At 46.3% G+C, this 20047-nt stretch overlaps 1 protein-coding gene across 1 annotated transcript; it reads right to left on the bottom strand.

Moving 5' to 3' along the window:
* Positions 1–56: 56 nt before the first annotated feature.
* On the bottom strand, positions 57–20047 carry LOC127214692 (ubiquitin-like modifier-activating enzyme 1 Y). Its single transcript, XM_051174991.1, has 24 exons — positions 19932–20047; positions 19746–19801; positions 19494–19662; positions 19272–19406; positions 18655–18761; positions 18330–18420; positions 17682–17814; positions 15951–16048; positions 15710–15856; positions 15432–15608; positions 15240–15344; positions 15077–15157; positions 14569–14724; positions 12337–12502; positions 11949–12145; positions 10125–10189; positions 9733–9928; positions 9094–9168; positions 8799–8988; positions 7382–7470; positions 983–1075; positions 676–867; positions 268–369; positions 57–161 (listed from the first exon to the last, which is right to left on the bottom strand). Exons 1-24 carry the CDS (start codon positions 20013–20015, stop codon positions 57–59), a joined length of 3009 nt encoding a protein of 1002 aa, XP_051030948.1. The 5' UTR covers positions 20016–20047.

Here is a 20047-nt window from a genome sequence, read left to right as displayed (position 1 = left end):
GGGATGCCGAGAATCCCCCAGGAGGCTTCCACTCCCACCAGCCCAGAGAGGCTAACTCACGGCTGATCCAACCGTTCCTTGAGCTTGGGGGGTGGCATAAAGAAGGAATAGAGCATGGACACACCGTGGGACAGCATGGTGATCTCCAGCCTGTGCTTTGTCTGCAGGGGTTCAGACGGAAGGGGGTGGTGACTGTGAGATGGACAGTGCTAAAGCAAATGAACAACTCCCCACACACAGGGGAGTTCCAGGAGGAAAGTTCCCTACCTTAAAGTAGTCTAGAAACTGCTTGAGGGTCATCTCCTTGCCGCCAGGTTGTAGTGCCTGTACGTCAAAGCGATCCCACAATGTCCACTCCTGATCATAGTACTGGAGGACAAGACAAGTGCTAAGAGAGGGGCTACCCCCACCCCAAATGTTCTTCTTAGCATGTATTAACCACAGCCCTTTTGTCAACAACACTCCTGTGGCCTGAACTGAGCATGATCAGTCAGTCAGCAGCTGGAATCTTTGCAACGAAAAGGACACCCACCACAAAGACCCAGCTGTCTCCTTCCCCCAACCTCAGCATTAAATGTTTGATTTAGTGAAGACAGACAGGACTCACAATGAACCCATGCTGCCAGCTCTTCTAAACGGCAACACCAACATTACCTATACTTTTTGGCACCATACCTGGTGACAGGTTGGAGCCAGGGGTGCCGAAAAGCTAAAGAAAGGCAAAGCCAAGTTGATAAAACTGTTTTTGTAAGACTCCAGTTGTTGGTGTCCCTGAACCACCTTGTACAGCTCCAAACACACAAGCCCGACTACAGCTGCTGTGGTGGTTGCAATGGTTGGGATGATCTTCCCTGCAATCAGCTTGCTCTGTAAGACAGACAGTGAAAACAGGGATTACTGAGTAAGAGGTGTTAGGGGCCTACCAAAGACCCAAAGGAAAACACCCTGGGCAAGGGTCAACGGTAGGTAAAACTCCTTTGACCTTATGCCGGTCTGCCGGGGAAATGCCGTAGTTTTCTGCCCGCAGGTTGGATGCTGCCACGATGAAATCCATGTGGAAGTTGCTGTCATCATCCTTGTTTTCAGTAGAGAACTAAGGTGAACATCTCTGCAGGACACAAATTTCTCCCCAGAACACCGGTGACTACATGATGTACTGAAGGCCTAAGGGCCTTTTTGTAATTATCATGAAATTGCTTTTTTAATAAGCCAAATGTAATTATGCCATTTCTCTCTCTCCTTTCCTCATTCAAATCACTCCCAAATCCTCTAAGCCCTGCTTCTTCTCTTGAAAAAGCATGGCTCCTTCCAGGTTACTTTTAAATAATACCCCTAAATATATAAACAGAGCTTGCTAAGTCTGTGATCATTACATGTGATCCATGACTGCAGGGCTGACAACTTTGTACACAATAAGCAATTAGAAGACTCGGGAGGGAATACTTCTCCTGCTCTCAGACTCCCTTCTTTGCCTCTACTTTTTTTGTCCCTGGGCTGGATTCCATGAGACACCTCCCTTCCTATTAGGCAACTCCCTGAGAACTCCCAGGCCACTCCTGCCCTGCCGGGAACCAGGTATAGTACTGTAGACCTTCCCCTTTCATTCTCTTCCTCGTGGGAGTCCAGTCGCCCACTATCATCTTCACAGCAGAATGGGTGAAGCAGGCTCCCCACCCCAGACCTCATCTCTTGTGGATCCCACAGAGCTTTTCCTCTTAACACACCTACACTTGTCACTTGTTTTCCTTTCTCTCTCTCCCTCTCCCACCCTCCCTCCCATGCTTACTCTCTTTCTCTCTCTCCCCTCCCCCTAATCCCCCCTATCCCCCCCACCCCACTGTCTCTGTCTTGTGCTTATCTCAGCCCTATACTTCAGGATTCCCTGGATAATGCAGGACACTCTGGTCTGGAAAACATGTGGTGTAACTTAAACCACATCCTCATCTCTCTCTGAATTCTTCCAAGTCCAAACCCCCAATCTCCCTCAGCTCTACCGAACCAAATCTGCCAGTCTCATTCCTAGTTCTGCAGCAGATCACATGTGGCACCCTCTCCTGCCACTTCATCTCTGTTAAGATTCCATAGATCTTCCCTCCATAGTCTCCAACCTACTAGTTGCTTTGTTCAACCCTGCAATTCAGGAGGCACTCCCTGGGAACCCACAGGCATGCCCTACCCAGCAGGGAACCAGGTAAGCTACTTCCATATCATCCCTTCCAAGTCAGCTCTTCCAAGGTCAGTGCCCCTTTCTCACCCCCAGCCCCCTAACAAAGGTAATAAGCAATGAGATTCTGGTGAAACACCTAACTTCCCTCCCTTTTGAGAAGCCCTCCCACCATCCCAAGCCTACTCCAATTCCTAGGTCTCAGGTCCCAACAGCAAGCAACACTATTTACCTGCAAACCCCAGTACCCACACTTGTCAGTACCCCAGAGGATTTTCCTACAAGCAATGTGCAGCCACCATACCCTCCTAAATAGCAGAGCGAGAACAGACACCTAGGAAGTAATTGCTCATCCCAACAAGGACAAGAGCAGGTTTCAGCACCTAGAATTACAACCTCCCCACCAACAGATACCAAGATGTCATAAAACATTATCAACAACAGCAAGGGCACTATGTCTCCACAAGAGCCCAGCAACCCAAACACAGCGGTCCCAACACGGCTGAAACACAAGTAAAATACCATAAAGCAGCCTTGACAGATACGACAGCGGACCTTCAAGATAAAATTAGTAAATATCTCTTAAAGTAACCTCTGGAAACACAAACAGGTCGTGGAAGGAAATGAACAAAACAGGCAAGGACCCAAAGGAGAAATAATCAATAGAGAAAACCCAAACTGAGGGAAATCTGGAGATGAAAAATCTGGGACCCTGAAGAGGAACTACAGAGGGAAGTTTCACTAACAGAGCACAGGAGACGCAAGAGAGAATCTCAGGGGTTGAAGATAACATAGAAGACATGGAAACTTTCTGTCAAAGACTACGCTAACTCTAAAAATCCACACCTGCCCTGAGGTATCCAGGAAATCAGGGACACCTAAGAATAATAGGATAGAGGTGGTGGAAAAATCAGAGGTCAAAGGCGCAGAAAGTGTTTCCAACAAAACAATAGGACAACATTGTTCTATCCTAAAGGAGATGCCTATAAAGGTACGACAACACACAACAAATACCAAAAAGACTCGACCAGAAAAACCAGAGTCCTCACACCACATAAAACACTAAATATGAAGAACTGAGAAAGGATGTTAAAAAGCTGCAAGGGATAAAGGACAAGTGACGAAGCAGAATAATGGAATTGCAATCACCTTCTCAGAGAACAACTTGGGATGGACAGATGACAGACTATATATACTTGTAAGAGACTACACATGCCAGCCCAGATTAATGTACCCAGAAAAAGTTTCATTTACCATAGATGGAGAAAATAAGATACTCCCTATGGAAAACATATTTAAGCAACAGCTATCCAGAAATGCAGCCCTGCAAAAAGTGACAGGACAACTGCGACCTAAACAGTTTAACCACAACCATGAAAACGCAGGGAGTGAACATCCCGAGATCAGAAAATCATAGAAGGGAAGGAGAGAGGCACCGGTGGTGCCTGCTCACATGAAAGCATGCATGCATGCAGGCACATGCACACACACACACACACGCACACACAGGCACAGGCACAGACACACCCCATCACCTACCACCACCACCCACCGTTACCACCCACCTCTATCACCAATACCTCCCTCTGCCACCACCACCAAGACAAAATTTTACTGGTCATTGATATTGCTCAATAAGTAGTCTCACATACTTAAATAGAAGACACACGCACGCTAACAATGGACTTTGGGACGTGAAAACAGAATCCACCTCTCTCTTCCATGCAAGAAATGCCCGGGAAGTTTACACATCCCCTCAAGGTATTAAGATGTAGATAGATATTCCAAGCACATGGAACTGTGAAACAAGCTAGTGTAGCTATGTTAATGTCTGACAAAACAGACTTCACACTAAACTAATAGACGAGATGGAAGGACACTATGTTTGCATCAAAGGAAAAAGGAGCCAAACAAGAGGACATTTCAAGCCTAAATGTCTATGCCCCAAATACACTGGCACCCAACTTCATAAGAAACACTACCACTACTACAGCTGAGAGCACACACTGATCCATACAAACAGATAGTGGGAGACTTCTGTATCCCAGATTCAACAACAGACAAGCCATCCAGGAAAACAACAAAGAGAAAAATGGAGGCGCTGTGTTTATAAACAAAACAAAGGGGTCTAACAGATATATACTTACAAACATTAAATAAATATATAAAACATCTCTCCCAAACATAAAAGACCACACCTTCTTATCAGCACCCCATGGTGTGTGAAAAACTGATCATGTTACATGATCAACACAGAAATCCCAACAGGTACCAAACATGAAATCACACCAGATTAAAGCTGGAGGTCAACAATAGAAAACTTACAAACTCATGGAAAATGAACAACTCTCTACCGGAATGACAAAAGGGTCTAGACAGAAATTACAAATGAAACACTTCCTAGAACTGAATGGTCATGGATACACAACGTAGCCAATTTCAAGGGCACACTGAGGGTGGTACAAAGAGCAAAGTTAGTAGGCACTAAAGGCCTATGGATGAGAACCCAGAAATCTCCTATTAGCAACTTAACAGCACACACAAAAGCTCTAGAAAAAAAAATGAGGGAGTCACACCCAACAGGAGTAGACAGCAAGAAATAAACTTGGGACTGGAATCAATAAAAGAGAAAAAAAAACCAAACAAACAACACAATGAAACAACAGTACGTTCTTTAATAAAGTCAGTTCATATTAACAAACTTTTCACAAAAAAGATAAAGGATGAAAAGAAGACAACAGGCAGGAAATTCAAAGCATCTTAAGAAAGAACATACTTTTCTTTCTTTCTTCTTTTTAATTTTACTTTTTTACTCTTTCCAGACAAGGTTTCTCTGTGTAAGCCTGGCTGTCGTGGAACTTGCTTTGTAGACCAGGACGGCATCGATCTCACTGAGCTCATCCTTGGCCCTGCCTTCCAAGTGCTGGTAATAAAAGCATGCACCACCACTTCCTGGCTTAAAAACACGCTTTTAGGAACATGTGTGGTCCACCTAATTGGAAAACCTAAGCAAAAGGATAATTTTCTTCACACTTAACTTACCAAAGTTAAAACAAGAACAGACAATCTAGTTAAAAAGACTTATAATCTACAGTGGGAGAGAAGTCATGATAGTCTCCCAACCAAAGAAAGGCCAGGTTCAGATAATTTTAGCATGTAATTCTATCAGGCATTCAAAGGATACTGAATGCCAATACCTGAAAAACTATTTAAAAGAGTAGATACAGAGCTCTACTGCAGAACTCACCTGTGAGACCACAGCTACCCTGCTAACCAGACCACATACATGCCAAAGAAAGACCAAGTCCCCTTTTGAATGTGAATGAAAAATACTTAACAACCATGCAAATATACTCAATAAAACTGCAAACCTAAACCAAGAACACTTCAAAAAGACCATCCACCATGATCAGGTAGGCTCTATTCCAGAAGTGCAGGAATGTTCTATATACAAAAATTAATAAATGTGATTCTCCATATAAGAAAAATGAAGGGAGACTATGGGGAGACAGCTCAAAGTAAGGTGATGTAAAAAGGGTATATAAAAACCTAAAACTCATACTCACATCTACACACCTACACATATATACATTCATATGTGGATGTTCATATATACATGTGTGTACCTCTCTCTTTCCTCTCTCTCTCTCTCATTCTGTGTGTGTGTGTGTTATTTGCACTCTCTCCAGAGAAGATAAACACCAAGCTAACCACAGTTTATCTACAATTGCGTCCTGTCTGCAATATGCTGTAGGGAAACTGTGGGACAAAGTTTGCGGGAGTAACCAACCGGTAACTGATTTGATTGTAAGGCCTACACCATGAGATGGAACCCATACCAGACCATGCTTGGCTGTCTGATCAAGAACCTGAGACTAGCTAGGGACCCAGTGTGAAAGCACATACTGGTCTAAAAGCAAAGAAGGAAATCATGACCCCTAATCGACATGGATCAGCGTCTTATTCAACCAGCATCAGAGAGGCTTCCCTCTGTGACAGATGGGTTATAGACATCCACCCACGGCCAGACATTATGCAGAGGGTGGGAGACCTTGGAACACTTATCCCTAAATGGGATGGACCCATGAAGTTCCACTTCTCAGACCTCAGGACACCTTGAGGGAGAGGAGGCAGAAAGAGTGCAAGCGTCAGAGGCGTTGGCGAATCAAAACAAACAAGGCCCTCTAAGTCAACACAAGCAAAGTTCTTATGGTTTCCACATCAGTGTTTTTGATGGAATTCATGAATGTGCAAACATGTGGGTGGGTCTCTGACTCATGTCCCTTCTCATGAGCTAAATTTGCCTTCTGCTGGACAGTTTTTGTTTAATATTATTCTGCTATTAGTACACATGTACACACACACACACACACGCACACGCACACACACTTAAAATAAATGATGTACAAGAGTAATGTCATTAGGTAAAGGCAATGAAGTGAACAGATATTTGTACCTTCCCAGAGAGGGAAAAATCAGTTTTCTCCAACCGAGTGTTAACAACTACTTCAAGGCAGGTATAATGTTCAGGAGGAGTTGAACAGCACATAATGGACTAAACAGGTAGCATGTGTGTGAGTGCTTTTAATTCCTTGCAGTTTGGTGGGGTTTGTTGTTTTGGGGGTTTTGTTGTCGTACTGCATTTTTGCTTTTTGAGGATGAACTTAAAAGCTGGGTGGGGAAGGAGGGGTTGATGAACTGCAAGGGGAAGAATATGATCAAAATATATTTAAATGTAAAAGTTGTTTTGAACAGGAAAATGTCTCTTGGTGCCATCTCCGTTCGGGTCTTGTTTAGGAAGCCCTAGTGTACACTGTCACGTCAAGGTGACAGGCTCTCAAAGCAGCAGTTATCTTTATCCTCTGGATCTTATATTCCTTTCACCCGCCCCCCTCCCCTTCCTGAGTCTTAGGTGGGGCAGTTGTTTGGAGATGTATCCACTGAACATACTGAAAGGAACCATTGATGGTTTGTGGAAATCAAGCCAAGTACTGGGCCCCTAAGCCATCTTAAAGAAGCTGCTAGTACCTCTTTACCTCACCAGCCTCATTCCTAACTGCACTCTGGGGACTGATTCTAAAATACCCACAGATGTAGCTCTCACCCTTCATCAAAGAAACTTCTCCATGAAACAGATGGACGCCACTCTAGGCCCCCAGCATTGACAAAGGCCTCTGTGCCCATCACACTAACCATCCTGTGTAACCCACCAAATACCTTTTCAAACTCAATGGGGTACATCTTGAATCCAACGAGTTTGTCTTGAGGAGGAAGTGAAGTCTTGAGTTCCTCCAGGTGGCTGTACTCTGAAAAGTGAAGGAACACCATTGAATCTGGTGAACCCGTAGCACTTGCCCAAGGTGAAATCAGGAGTGGAAGGGTGGTGTTCACTTAGGTGTTTGAAAAGGAGAGTCATGCCGGAAGTTGTGAGGGAAGACCAGAAGAGACAAGAGAAAACACTTCTCTTGTTCCCTGGAAAAGGACACACATACATGGGGTTAAAAAATACAAACAAGTCCAGGAAGACTTGGAGAACCCCAGTAACAAAGATGAACACACACGCACGCGCGCGCGCGCACGCACACACACACACACACACACACACACACACACACACTCGAAAGGAGGTAGCATATCCATAAGAGATAAAGGACACAAACAAAGAAATTATCCTTCAACAGATGAACACACCTAGACACTACTAAGGTCAAAGAGAGGAAATTACAGGTGTCTATCAATGCATAGCCATGACACTGAGTAAGACAGATTTGCTCTAGAAAAATCAGGCATAGTTACTCAACCTCTATGGCTCAACGAATAGGGTACAGCTGGTGGTCAAACAAAAGAAACAAAAAGCAGACAAAGGTTTTCAGGGCCAGTGAGGGGGTGGAGGCCAGGAGAAGTTGTTCAACAGGCATAGTTGTTCAACAGGGTAAGATGAAGACAATGGATCTGGGGGGGAAAGGGATTCACCTAAGTTCACAGAATGAAATGACAAGCAATGGTATAGGGGAAAGAAGCACACATACTGCTAGTAAGAATGAGAGGATTCTGAAGAGGAAATCTCTGGCAAATAGTATATACAGAAAGGAACGCCGAGAGACAAACACTATGGAAGGGAAATCGAGAACTGTATCGGTGGGAGACTTGCACAAGAGAAGAGTCTCTTCAGAGATATCAGAGGAGGAGGAGATGGGAGTGCAGAAAGCCAGATGTGTCTCTAGCAGACACACAGAGGGCACTGGCACAGAGGAAAGTCTGAGACACATGCCCCGGTGGGAAAACAGAGGAGACCTGTCACCAGACAAAGCAGCAAAGGTATCAAGACACCAGAGGGCAGGGAGAAATCACAGTCTTGGTGTATGAAAGCCAATCAACAGAAACAAGAAGTAGACTTCTGTGAAGATACCACACAAGAGAAGGAATGGAACATTTCCATTAACCTATAGTGCAAAGAAATGAGATACAGAAATTCGCTTCAAGCATCCATCCTTAAGCACAGATGCAAAAGAAGGCAGCCTAGGTAAATCTCAGAAATACAGTAAAAGGCACGGCCTGTGGCAAACACCAGAGGGGAGGCTAAGGGGGAGAGGAGACAAATGGGATCCCTGAACTCATGGCAAAGCATTCTCACCAAATGTGGCACTGGTGCTCTTCAGTTCCTGCTCTGAAACATGGATCCTGACACCAGACTTGGGAGCAAACCTGGGGACCTGCAGAGTCTGCAGGAGTTTGGACGCAGCAGCGCGGTCCTGGGACCCTCCTAGCCCATATGTCTGGGCGAACAGGTTGGCAGCGGCCATCACGTAGTCCAGATGCAGGGGCTGAAGGAAAGGCATGGCAAAGAAAAGCGAGCTCAGCAACCTTACTGGGGAGGGGTAGAGACCCACTCCCCAGGCACCCACCTAGGAGACCCCAAAGACACTTACATTGTTTGTGTCAAAGGTGAGCGGGTGTGGGCAGCGCTTTGGCCCCGACCAGAAGAGTGCACCAGAGCTTGTCAGCTAAGAGAATGCAAAGTTAAGGACAGGGTTGGGAGAGAAGGAACTCTCCAGCAATCCTTGGGCCGAGAAGCATATGCTCACCACCCTTTGAGTGACACACACACACACACACACACACACACACACACACACAGCGAGTTAAACTTATTGATTTATATGAGGTACTAAACTCATGCAATATGAATTTGTGCACATTAATTCTTCTTAAACTACCACTCGCCATTATTGCACTGATTTCACCGATATGGCGTATCAAGGCATTACACCCAACAAGACCCACTATCAAAGGCTCCTGGACTTGAACCCACAGCTTGCTGTATGCTTAACCATAGATGTCTCACTTGTCACCACAACCATCCTGAGCAATCTGACCTGCCTCAGCCCACAACAAGTGCAGGCAGAAAGGAACCTAAGCCCCTTCCTTGTGGGACGGCAAGAAGGGAAACACAAACGGGTGCGCATAAAGTACTTGTAGGACGCTTGCAAGCAGCTCTCCACGGGTCAGTAACCATCCAATTTCCAGGAAGCCCCTTTGGCCAAATGGACCCATCACATCTGTGATACCTGGTCTGGAGGGAAGTTGTGCAGCAACTGCTGGATGTTGTCAGAATACTGGGTGTGCCAGTGCCGGTAGGCCCAAGTCACACAGTCAGCCCAAGTGTTTGGCCTCTGCAAGACTAGGGTACGCTGTACAGCCGCCAGTACTTCCAAAGTCTGGGTGCCAGACAGCTGCAGTGTGCGCTCCATGAACTTGGGATCTCTGTCCAACACATAGAGCTGGATTATTTCAGAGGCCTGGAAATAAGGTTTCTGGACAAGCCTCCTTTCTCCATGGAAAAGTCAGCCCTGACCACCTCCCACAGCAACCATTAACTCATCAAACAGCTCATCCACTTGCCTGAGGGACACAAGGCAGGATGCCTTACTTGGCTGGCAAGGCAGTGTCTGTTACTTACGTGAGGTACTGGTTAACGCTTTGTGCTGACTTCTTGAAGAGCCCGTCAAACTCATCCCGAGCCCACTACAGACAAGAGTAAACAAATGCCAGTCAACAAAGGTTCTGTACATATCCGTGAGGCTACCAGATAGTAGAGCTTGCTCTGGGTGGAGAGTACATTCAGGTTCTGAATTCTAACTAGTGCATTCAGGTTCTGAATTCTAACTGTCACACATACTACCTACCTAGTCTTATGACCCACAGCAAAGGAATAAACACCCCTGTACCCATCTCAGTTTACAGCCTCGCATGTAACTGTAGTAGCTGCACTCATCAAAGTGGATGAGCATACACCTACCGCATTACTGAGGACAGTGCCAACTGCAGACCCAGTGCTAAAGTCCTGCGATGTATATGACAAAACCGTATCCAGAACTAAATGCTTTACAAAATCTCTGGTAGATATTACTTCACTACTATGCACGACTTCAATGCACATTTTTTTTCACATGAGGAATCTCATCTACAGAACAGAGAGTGCTCCTAAAAAATGCACCGAACACATTCTGAAACCTTTTGTGCCTCTCTGCCTGCTGTGCAGACTCGGAGAACAATTCCATAACCTGTAGCAAAGAATACGGCACCGCAATACGGTTGAAGCTCTCCACAATGGATTTCCTCCTGATCTCCAACTCCTTAGCAAGTCCTTAATAGACTACACTACAAACCTATGAGCCAAGAGAAATCAAAACAGGTTTCTCCTTGAATTGAAAGAACAGAAGCAGGACTAGGCTTTGGGTCAACTTTCCATCCAAGGACATCAGAAATTATATACTTGATTGTACAGGCAGAAGCCACACTGACAAACCAGCTAGCTGCTTAACATATCTGAGTAGGATTTAATCAAGCCAAAAATGCACTCATTATTACAGGTGAAAATGAAATCAGTAGACGATATTAGCTGCTTCTTCTTTTTTCTTTTTTGCAAGCACTGTTTACATAGATCATTCTCACTGTTCAGACACAGGTTTAATGATGCTCTCTTAACGCCTTCTAAAATAAAAAAAAGCTCAAGGCTCTTCAATTGTATCCTTTTCACACAATATTTTTGTCCTGTGCCAACACCTCCCAGAAACTCCTGAACTCCCTACCCACTTAACTCATGTTCTCTCTCTCTCTCTCTCTCCTGTCCCTCTACTCCCCACCCCTCTCTCAAGAAAGCACAATAAATGTGAAGTCATAACAAAGAGAGGAAGAAGCAAAGCCCATTAGCAAGACAAGAAATACCAAAAGTATCCAAGAAAAACAGCATGTCCATTCAGCCATCTCCTCCTAGGCACAGAGACCTTCCCTAGAATGTGGTCGGTATACACCATAACATTCAAGTCTAGACAACACATTTTCCCTTTATGAGCAGGTATCCTATCTTGACTGGGGGGTGCGTTTGGTGGTGGTGCGGGCTGTGTGAGGGCTTCCCCTACTTTGTGCTGGGGTTTTGCTGGTTTGAACTTGTGCAATCTTGTGAGTGTTGTTACCAGAAGTGAACAAGGACCTCAAAAGAACCATGTCTGCTAGTTACAACAGGGTGGACATTCGTAAGGTCTCAGACACTCTGACAGCACACTCAAGATGTGAGCGAATGTGAAGTTCTTTTCAGAAGAAAGGAGTCGCTGGTAGGTACTCTGGGTGTTGGTATAGTCAAGGCACGTGTTCTGGACACACCACACAGCACACAGCACACAGCACAGAGCAAACGGGAATTTGGAGGCTGGGAAGGGCAGAGGCTTGGTGACCTGTTGACTAACCAACCCTTCTGCCTCCCATTCCTCCCAAGGTTGATCACCTGCAGGGTGTGCTCAATGGCATTGGGGAAGTTCTTCAGTGTGCAGATGGGGATGGATTTCTCAGGTGGGTCCTGGCTAGAGCTGTAGGATTCTGTCAAGAAGGGAACAACCACCTGCACGTTGCCCTTGGTGCCCACTGTGCCTGACTCCAGCAGAGGCTTATGGTAGTACACACAACGGCGGTCCATGTATAAACCTTCAGGGAGACGGATGGGGGGGGGGATTGGCAGGTGAGCAGCAGGAATGTTAAACACAGGAACACAAGAACATCATAAAACACACAAGCACATGTGTGCTCACTCACACAGACACACACACACACACACACACACACACACACACACACACACACCCCTACCTCTTGTCTTCACTTGACTCCATACTTACGAGCATCCAAATTGTCCAGAGCATTGGCCACACCATCCAGGTTCTGGAAGAAGTCATCATCGTAGATGTGTTCTGTCTCTGGGCCCACTCGATTCTGGTGGCTCAACACCCTGATGTGTGGATTTATGTTACGCACCGCAGCAGCAGCAGTCTCAGATTTTAATTTCTGTGTAGAAATATGGAGAACACAGCTGTTTCCCGTTCACTGACACACAACAACTCCATCGAGAGATCTGGGGAGACATCTATCTCATGAAGAGCAAAACAAGGCTCAATGAGAAGCAGGCTCCAATTATGTAAATACCACCTGTGGGGGGAGGGGGGATACTGTAAAGGAGGTTAGGGACCAAAGAATGCTCTTTTATGACAGCACTAAGTATTCCTATTATCCACAGGAGTGAGTCTCTGTTTTCTTGTGCTTTAAGAATTATAAAAGAAATTTGGATACAGGCTATTTTGAGTCTCCTGAAGTTGGTATTTTCTTAGATCATAAATGAGTGAGTGAGTGAGTGAGTGTGTGTGTGTGTACGTGGGTATGTTGCTGGGGGTGTTTACATTTTAGTGTGTAAGCACATTCAAATTCTAAAGGTGAGTAGAAAGAAAAACTGAAAGAAGAAACAAGGGGTCAGAATGGCCTAACACCTACTGGTTTTTCAGTTAACTACATCCAGAATAACCTAACTAAAACCACAGACAAGAAGGTTCTTTGAAAGTCTGAGTCACATACCACTGCTCAAAATCCTCCTCTGGTCCCACTTCATTTACGGTATAAACCGATTGTGACCTCATCTGCCTGGACTCTCTATTCTTTAACATCACACAGCCCCATTCATACCTCTTTCAGGCTTCCACTACTTTTTTGCGTGGTTACGTGTTCGTCCACATACCCCTTTCATTCCTGGAATGCCAATTTCCCTGGGGGGGGGGGAGTCTTCATAAGCCCTGAAAACCAGCCCCCTCTGACATTCCCAATTGTTACTTCTCTTACACATTTGACATTCTAATATTAACCATAGTCCCCATCCATGTACTCACTCACTACAACAGTAGTCAAACATGTGCTAAGAACATTCTTCAAACGACGAGCTTTGGGCACCATGTTAGAACTTCAAGCAGACTATTTAAAGCATGAGTCCATTTAGCACAGGATGTCAAGATAAATAGGAAGCATTTATCATGAATAATGTTTCTAACACACAATTTCCCTGAGGAGTCACACCACATCAGATTTTTACAAATCTGTGTATTTGTAAAATTCGTGTACATACTACCTGACAACAGATGTAGTTTTATGTCCATGGCATTCCTAAAGTCCTAAATCCGTTTTCTATTACTTTAAAGACTATGAAGGGGATCTACAAACATAGAACATTATTCATCTCCTGAGGTTATTATTTTTTAAGTTCTATTTTGCTGTACATTCGGTACCTGTGCCATGCCAGGCTAGCTTTTGCTTACTGTGTTTGTCCTGTGGTCCAGGCTGGTCATAACCTCAGAGGTATCGGTCTCCCCATGATGGAAGTCTACCTAGAGGCAAGTGCCACAAAGCCTGCCCTGTCTGACCTTATCATTTACATACGTATGTATGTCATCACAACCCAATCATCTCTGGAAAATTCCTTCACAGAACTAGGAAAGGCATCCCACAAGTATGGAAGAAATTTCTCCTTTCCACTGATGGAGCAATCTGGGTAAGGAAAGACAAATAGTATCTAAGATCATTTAAGATATTACTGGGTTTGCAGAGTCGGTACACGTGTTACAGGAAGAGGACATCAAGAGGCTTCAGGAAACTGCTCCCTTGTACCGTATTAGAGAAGGACAGGAACATTTCTCTTGTTGCTGCACTACACCCATTACATGGGGCCAGGAACATTTCTTTTGTTACCTTCTGTTTTCTAAATCCAGGGTCTAGAATGCACAGTGTAAAATGAAGCTAGGGAGAAGCGCATTATGAGCAGCGAGTCAAGGGAACACCGACCTTTAGACAATTCCCAGGTATGCTTGTATTACCCCATCTCCCAAGGTCACATCTGAAATAAACAGGCATCAATCTTGAGATTGTTAAGAGGGAAAACCAGGCCAATGAAACAATGTGACAGGTAATAACGTCTACTGATCTCACACCTGAATGACTGAAATGTAGGAACGAATGTAGGACACAGAAAGCTGAAACATGAAGGTCATTAGGTTAGTACCAAAGCAAAGAGAAAGCCACCCCATGGTACTCACTGTGACATCCCAGGGTCGGAAGAGAAACTGTCGGTTCAGATTTGATTTATCAATGGTGTCCATGTCTGTAACTGTGATTTCTCCATCTTCCCCACAGCCAAGGCCAATCATGGCAAAGTTCTTGAGCAGCTCACAGCCGATGGCACCCGCACCTACCTGGAAGTAGGCACACAGTCTAATCAGTAACAGTGAGTGCCCATGTGAAAGCACACGTAACACCACGTAACACCACAAAGTCACAGGGCTGGAAAATCCTATGGGTGACTGAGGGAGGAGGAAACAAAGGAAAAACAGAGATGCACAGGCATATCCTCAACATGGTGATGTGACCAGGATACCAAAACCAAAAGACCCCTCCCTCCTCAAAAGGATGTGGGAGAGAGGGGGAGAGAGTGCGTGGGGATAGGGAGAAAGACGGGGGGGGGGGTTTGAGGAGTGTCAGAGAGGGAACAACAGTAAGAGAGACAGAAACAGAGAGAGGGAGAGAGAATCCATTAGTGTCAATCACCAGGAAGTACTTCTGCTTGCCAAGCTTCTCTTGGAAGTCAGATCCAAATACAGCCACTTGCCCATCATAACGGTTCTGGCGCTAGATTTACGAGAACAAAGGCAGGTTAGACAGAGGCTCCCCTCAAGACGTTCCCAAAGTCCCACTGTTCCCACTGACCTACCGGCAGGCACTTATCTTCCATGAAAGCCACTTTGTGCTCAGGGAGACATTCAAGGGCATCAAAGTACAGCCACTGCTTAACGGGCATGAACTTCCCAGAACAAGCCTGGGAAAAGAGCCTTGTCAGCAGCCACTGCAACTAAGGGGCAGAGATGGTTTCAGCAAGGCACAGCACCTTCCCACTCCTGCTGACCTTCATGACCTCCAGGGCAGCCAAACCACCAATGAAGGCATTCACGGGTGCCAGATCCCCAGCAGCCACATGTGCCAGCTTCCGCATGAGGTCTATGTCCAAGCAATCCTGCTGAACTGTTGGCGATGCTCGAGTGTTCACAGCTTGTGCTAAGGTCACCATTTCTGCTGCATCCTCCTGGTTGGATACAAGGAACCAAGAGAGTATCTATCATACCCTACTGCAGGGAGACTAGGCACTACACGCCACGGTGTCTGGCTGGCTTTCTACACATTTACCTCATTATGGGGCCGAGGAAGCCTGCCATGTTCAGTAGAGAAATGATGCAGGGCCTGGAAACCAATGTGCAGCTGAGCAGGGTGACGACACTTAGCAAAATCTGCTACCACAAAATCTGGTTCTGTCAAGGAGGCGAGTAGTGGTTTCTGTGGAAAATGGATCATCAAGTCCAGATGTGAACCACCTAGGAATCCCCAAAACATGAGTTCATCTACCCACAACCCTTCCCCACCTACTCACAAAGCTGATCTTCTGAGATACTTTCACTTGACTGACAATGCCTCCGTGGATGTAGTCAGAGAAACCAGATGTGTCACAGATGCTAAAGGTGCAGGGACCTGAAAGATGAAAAAGATGGAGAAGACTGCCAGCCCATGCAGTGCCTCAGCCACTCTCCAAAGATCAATGCACCAACTAAACCAAAGCACAAAAACCTGACACTACAGGCCTAACACCTTAGTTGTATGTTTTATACAGCAAGCTTTACTCAGAGGAGTGGGGGAGGGACAGGGAAGGTTGGGGGGAAAACCAGGGCAACAACGAAGCCAAGCAAAAACCACGCCCACCAAAGGCATTGGAGTATACAACTCTCATCCCAGAATGCCAGAAGTCAACTCAGGAGGATTCAGAGTTCAAAGGCAGCTCCCCAAAGCAAGCAGAGTGATCTCAATCTCACTTCTCTGGCCTCAGACTCTGGGTGCTGACACATCTTGCTTCTGTTGCAACACAGAGGGGGAAAAAAACATGGGAGGGAACAGTATTCCCCTTCTGACCAACAATTTGACTCAATGATTCCAAGTGCTCCCTGCTTTCCCAGAAGACAGGATTCTGGTTTAGATACATAAACTACAATGGATGCTCCATGTGTCTGTACCAAGGCATCCCAACACACACACACAGAAATAGGTAAGCACACAAACATACACTGACACACATATACAGACACACACCACACAGACACAACCACACAGCCCCAGACAGACACACACAGAGACATAGACATCGAAAGTCACACACATACACACTACCGTAGCTTACAGACAGAAACACACACTTCGACACCACACACACACACACACATAGGTAAGCACACGCACACTGACACACGTATACAAACACATACCAGAGACACCACATACACAACCACACAGCCCCAGAGAGACACACAGAGACATAGACACAGAAAGTCACACATAGACACAATTTGAGGTCACAGGCCTCTCCTACTTTTCTTAATTTAAGGGACATTATCTTCACAGGAGCTGTGTTAGTTTCACGCCTTTGTGGGGATCCACTCTATTGGCCAACTGCATACCCTAGCCGTTTTAAAGAACTGTAGGTGATTCTCCTCAACTCCATCACCACCTTATGACCTCCAGTTACTTTCTCAGAGAAGCAGGTAGGATGGCTGAGGTGACCCCATCAGGATCATCTGCCCCTCCCACCTCCCCGGTGCTAGGGTTTCCCTACAGTACCATAGGTACTGCCGTGTCCTACCATGAAACAGCATTTTACAAGGCTGTGTCTAAATCCAAATCCTGTCATGAGGAGTATAGAACAAGCACTCTTTGACAACTGAGCCATCCTTCCAGGCCCTAGTGTATCAGAACCTAGTTTACCGGCCTTATGTACTAGGAAGGATTTGCCTAAGCTACATCCCAGAAAATCAAAAGGGAGTAAACCCAAGAATGATTGGGCTGTCTGACAAACAGCAGTGCAACAATGGGGGGAGGGCTGTGGCGGGGTGGCACAAGTTAAAGGCAGTGTTTCACCAGGTGGCACATGGCTTCAATCGCAGCACTCTGGGGGCAGGCAGAGGTAAGTCAATGCTGAGTCTGAGATAAGCCCAGTGTACCTGGCAAGCTCTACAGTGGATCTCCTGGCTTCGGAGACAGCCCATATCACAGAGAGCCACTTTTCCCTTTGTTCTGTACTACCACTTCTCAACCTCCTTCCCTGGGCTTGCCATACCCAGAACTTTGATCTCTATGGGACCGATGCCATTGAGTTCACTCATGCCCTGAACTTCTGTGAAACAGACAAAGTCACCACTCTCAAATCCGTGATGGGATTCCTCCAAGCAGGTGACGACCCCCGGACTCTCCTGATTCGGAAAGAAAAGTAAGAGTTAAGCAGCATGCTCCTAGTCACAACTCTAAGGACGCAAAGGCAGCAAGGTCACCCTCTAGTCAAGGCTAGCCTCAGCTACATTACTGAGAATGTCTCAAACAAAAACACAAACAAAACAACAAAAACAAAGCAAACAGCAAGCAGGATTTGCAGGCTAGGGCATGCTGACAGCAAGTAAGGTCAACTAGTGGCTAACAGTATTACCTGGGTGGCAGGCTACTCAACTGTTTTAGTGACAGGCCCCTAGTTCAACAGTCAGGAGGGGGTGGGGGTGGGGGGTTGAAGGGGGGAGGGCTGGGTGGGAGGGGCTGGGGTGCGGAAAGAATGATGAAATGAGAGGGACAGGAAAAGGAAACGTCAAGAAAAGAAAGAAAGGGAGGAGAGGGGAGAGAAAACGGAAGGCGTGCAGAAAATAGGAAAAGCAGAGAAAAGAAAGGACAATTACCACCCAGTTCCGCATTAGAACCTATGGGGCTGGCGTCCTTTTACCTTGGTGATCATGGAAACCATGGCACTGAGTGGCTGTTCCCCATTTGAATCAGTGAGAATCATTTCCTCTCCAAAATCACAGAACAGTTGTCTAGGGAGGGAGGCAACAGGAGAGGAGCTTTGGACTAAGCACAGGGCCTTCCAGCTCTCAAGGTACTGGAGCAGATCAGATGATGCTCATACCGCACAGGAAAAGCAAAGCAAAGCAAAACAAAGCAAAAGCTTAATGCAGATGTGTTTGGTGGAGGAGGACCTGAAGGCTTGGGAAGACACCCCGCCCGCCCACATCCAGTGGAAGTCAGACAAGGAAGAGGCAAGAACTCACCCAACTAGGCCCCGAGTGTCTGCCACCACCAGCTTGATTCCACGGCTATGACAGAACTCACCCACCTGCAGCTGATATTCTAAAGCAGTATTGGTAAGAACCACCACCTGTAAAGACCAACAGGCTCAGGCTTGGGGTGGAGGGAGAGAATGAAACATAAAAGCTGACAAGGTTGAAGGAGAAGGGGGGAAGAAAACAACACCCACGCTTGTCGGGCTCAGCCTTCTCCATGTGAACACACAAGTCTCAAGGGTGACACACTCAAGGGACAGAGAAAAGCTTTAAAAAACACACTCCCAAACACAACAAATATAATAGTAGTGCTGCACGTACGAGGTCTGAGCTGGCTAAGTTAATTTACCTACAGCCAGGGTATACACAGCGACAGTTGACAACCCAGTCAGCCTGAGTTTCCTCTCATTACACCTGCTTGTGCAAGGCTTGAGAATTACACATGCAGGTGCTTTGTTTCAGAGCCCTTGTACAAGCGAATCTGCCCCTCTGGGGAGCTCTAACTACTGCCTTCACCTCCTAGTTTCCCAGCACAAAGTCTGACACACCGAGGCCGCCCAAATGACAACAAAGCTGAAAGAAAAAGGCAGGAAGATTGGGGATACCTGAAAACCACTCAGGACGTCCTCGACTAGGGCTCCAGTGTAGGTATGCACAGGCACGTAACTGTTGAGTTCCGCAAGGCGAGCTTGGGATATCTCAGCTCGGTTTTTGCCAATATCTTCCTCACGCAGGTAGAACTACAGAAAGGATGGAGGATGACAGTGCTGAAAACACAGGCAGTGCACAAGCTGGGACCTAGGCAAGGAGAAGCCAAAACGAGATACCTGGGAAGAAAGATCAGCCCACTGGGCAGTGCCCTGGTCATGGAGAGTGACAGCCTTGACCCCACCAAGGATGATATTCTTGGCAATTTCCACACCCAGACCTCGCAGGCCTGATATCAGTACACTGGAATTCTGGAGGTGCTTCATTGCCTCATGACCTAGTACATACCTGTCGGCAAAGAACTCCACGTTAGGGCCTGACCCACCCTGTCTCCTTCCACTCTGCATCTCCTGCCCTAGGATACTACTCACAGCTGACGAGAGTAGAGGCTTTCATCGATGTCCATGTCCTTGTCTTCTGACGTTCCCTAAAAATCAACACGGAGTTCCAGGAGAGATAAGGGTAATGGGGGCTGGCCATGTGAAAAAAATATGAGGTACTTTACCACCCTCCACCTATTGTTTCCATCCTGAAAGCCTGTAAAGTCAGATACTCACTTTGGTTGACCCAGGGGGTGTAGGAGACGAGTAAGAATCCACCTCCGTGTCCGGTCCAGACACTCTGCGTTTCTTGGACAACATCGAGCTGGCTATCTGAAGGTAAAGGGGTTATC

This window comes from Phodopus roborovskii, unplaced genomic scaffold, assembly GCF_943737965.1.
Source record: "Phodopus roborovskii unplaced genomic scaffold, PHOROB, whole genome shotgun sequence".
Taxonomy (NCBI): domain Eukaryota; kingdom Metazoa; phylum Chordata; class Mammalia; order Rodentia; family Cricetidae; genus Phodopus; species Phodopus roborovskii.
The sequence above is the reverse complement of the archived record's forward strand: the minus strand, read 5'-3'. Positions and strand labels throughout refer to the sequence as shown.

What these genes read in the sequence shown, in the direction of transcription:
- LOC127214692 (XM_051174991.1), bottom strand. Translation starts at nt 20,015, where the DNA reads ATGTTGTCCAAGAAACGCAGAGTGTCTGGACCGGACACGGAGGTGGAT. An exon ending in TATCTCAGAAGATCAGCTTT is followed by an intron (nt 15,857 to 15,950) that starts GTGAGTAGGTGG and finishes CATTTTCCACAG; the next exon opens with AAACCACTACTCGCCTCCTT. An exon ending in CCATTGAGCACACCCTGCAG is followed by an intron (nt 10,190 to 11,948) that starts GTGATCAACCTT and finishes TCTTGTCTGTAG; the next exon opens with TGGGCTCGGGATGAGTTTGA.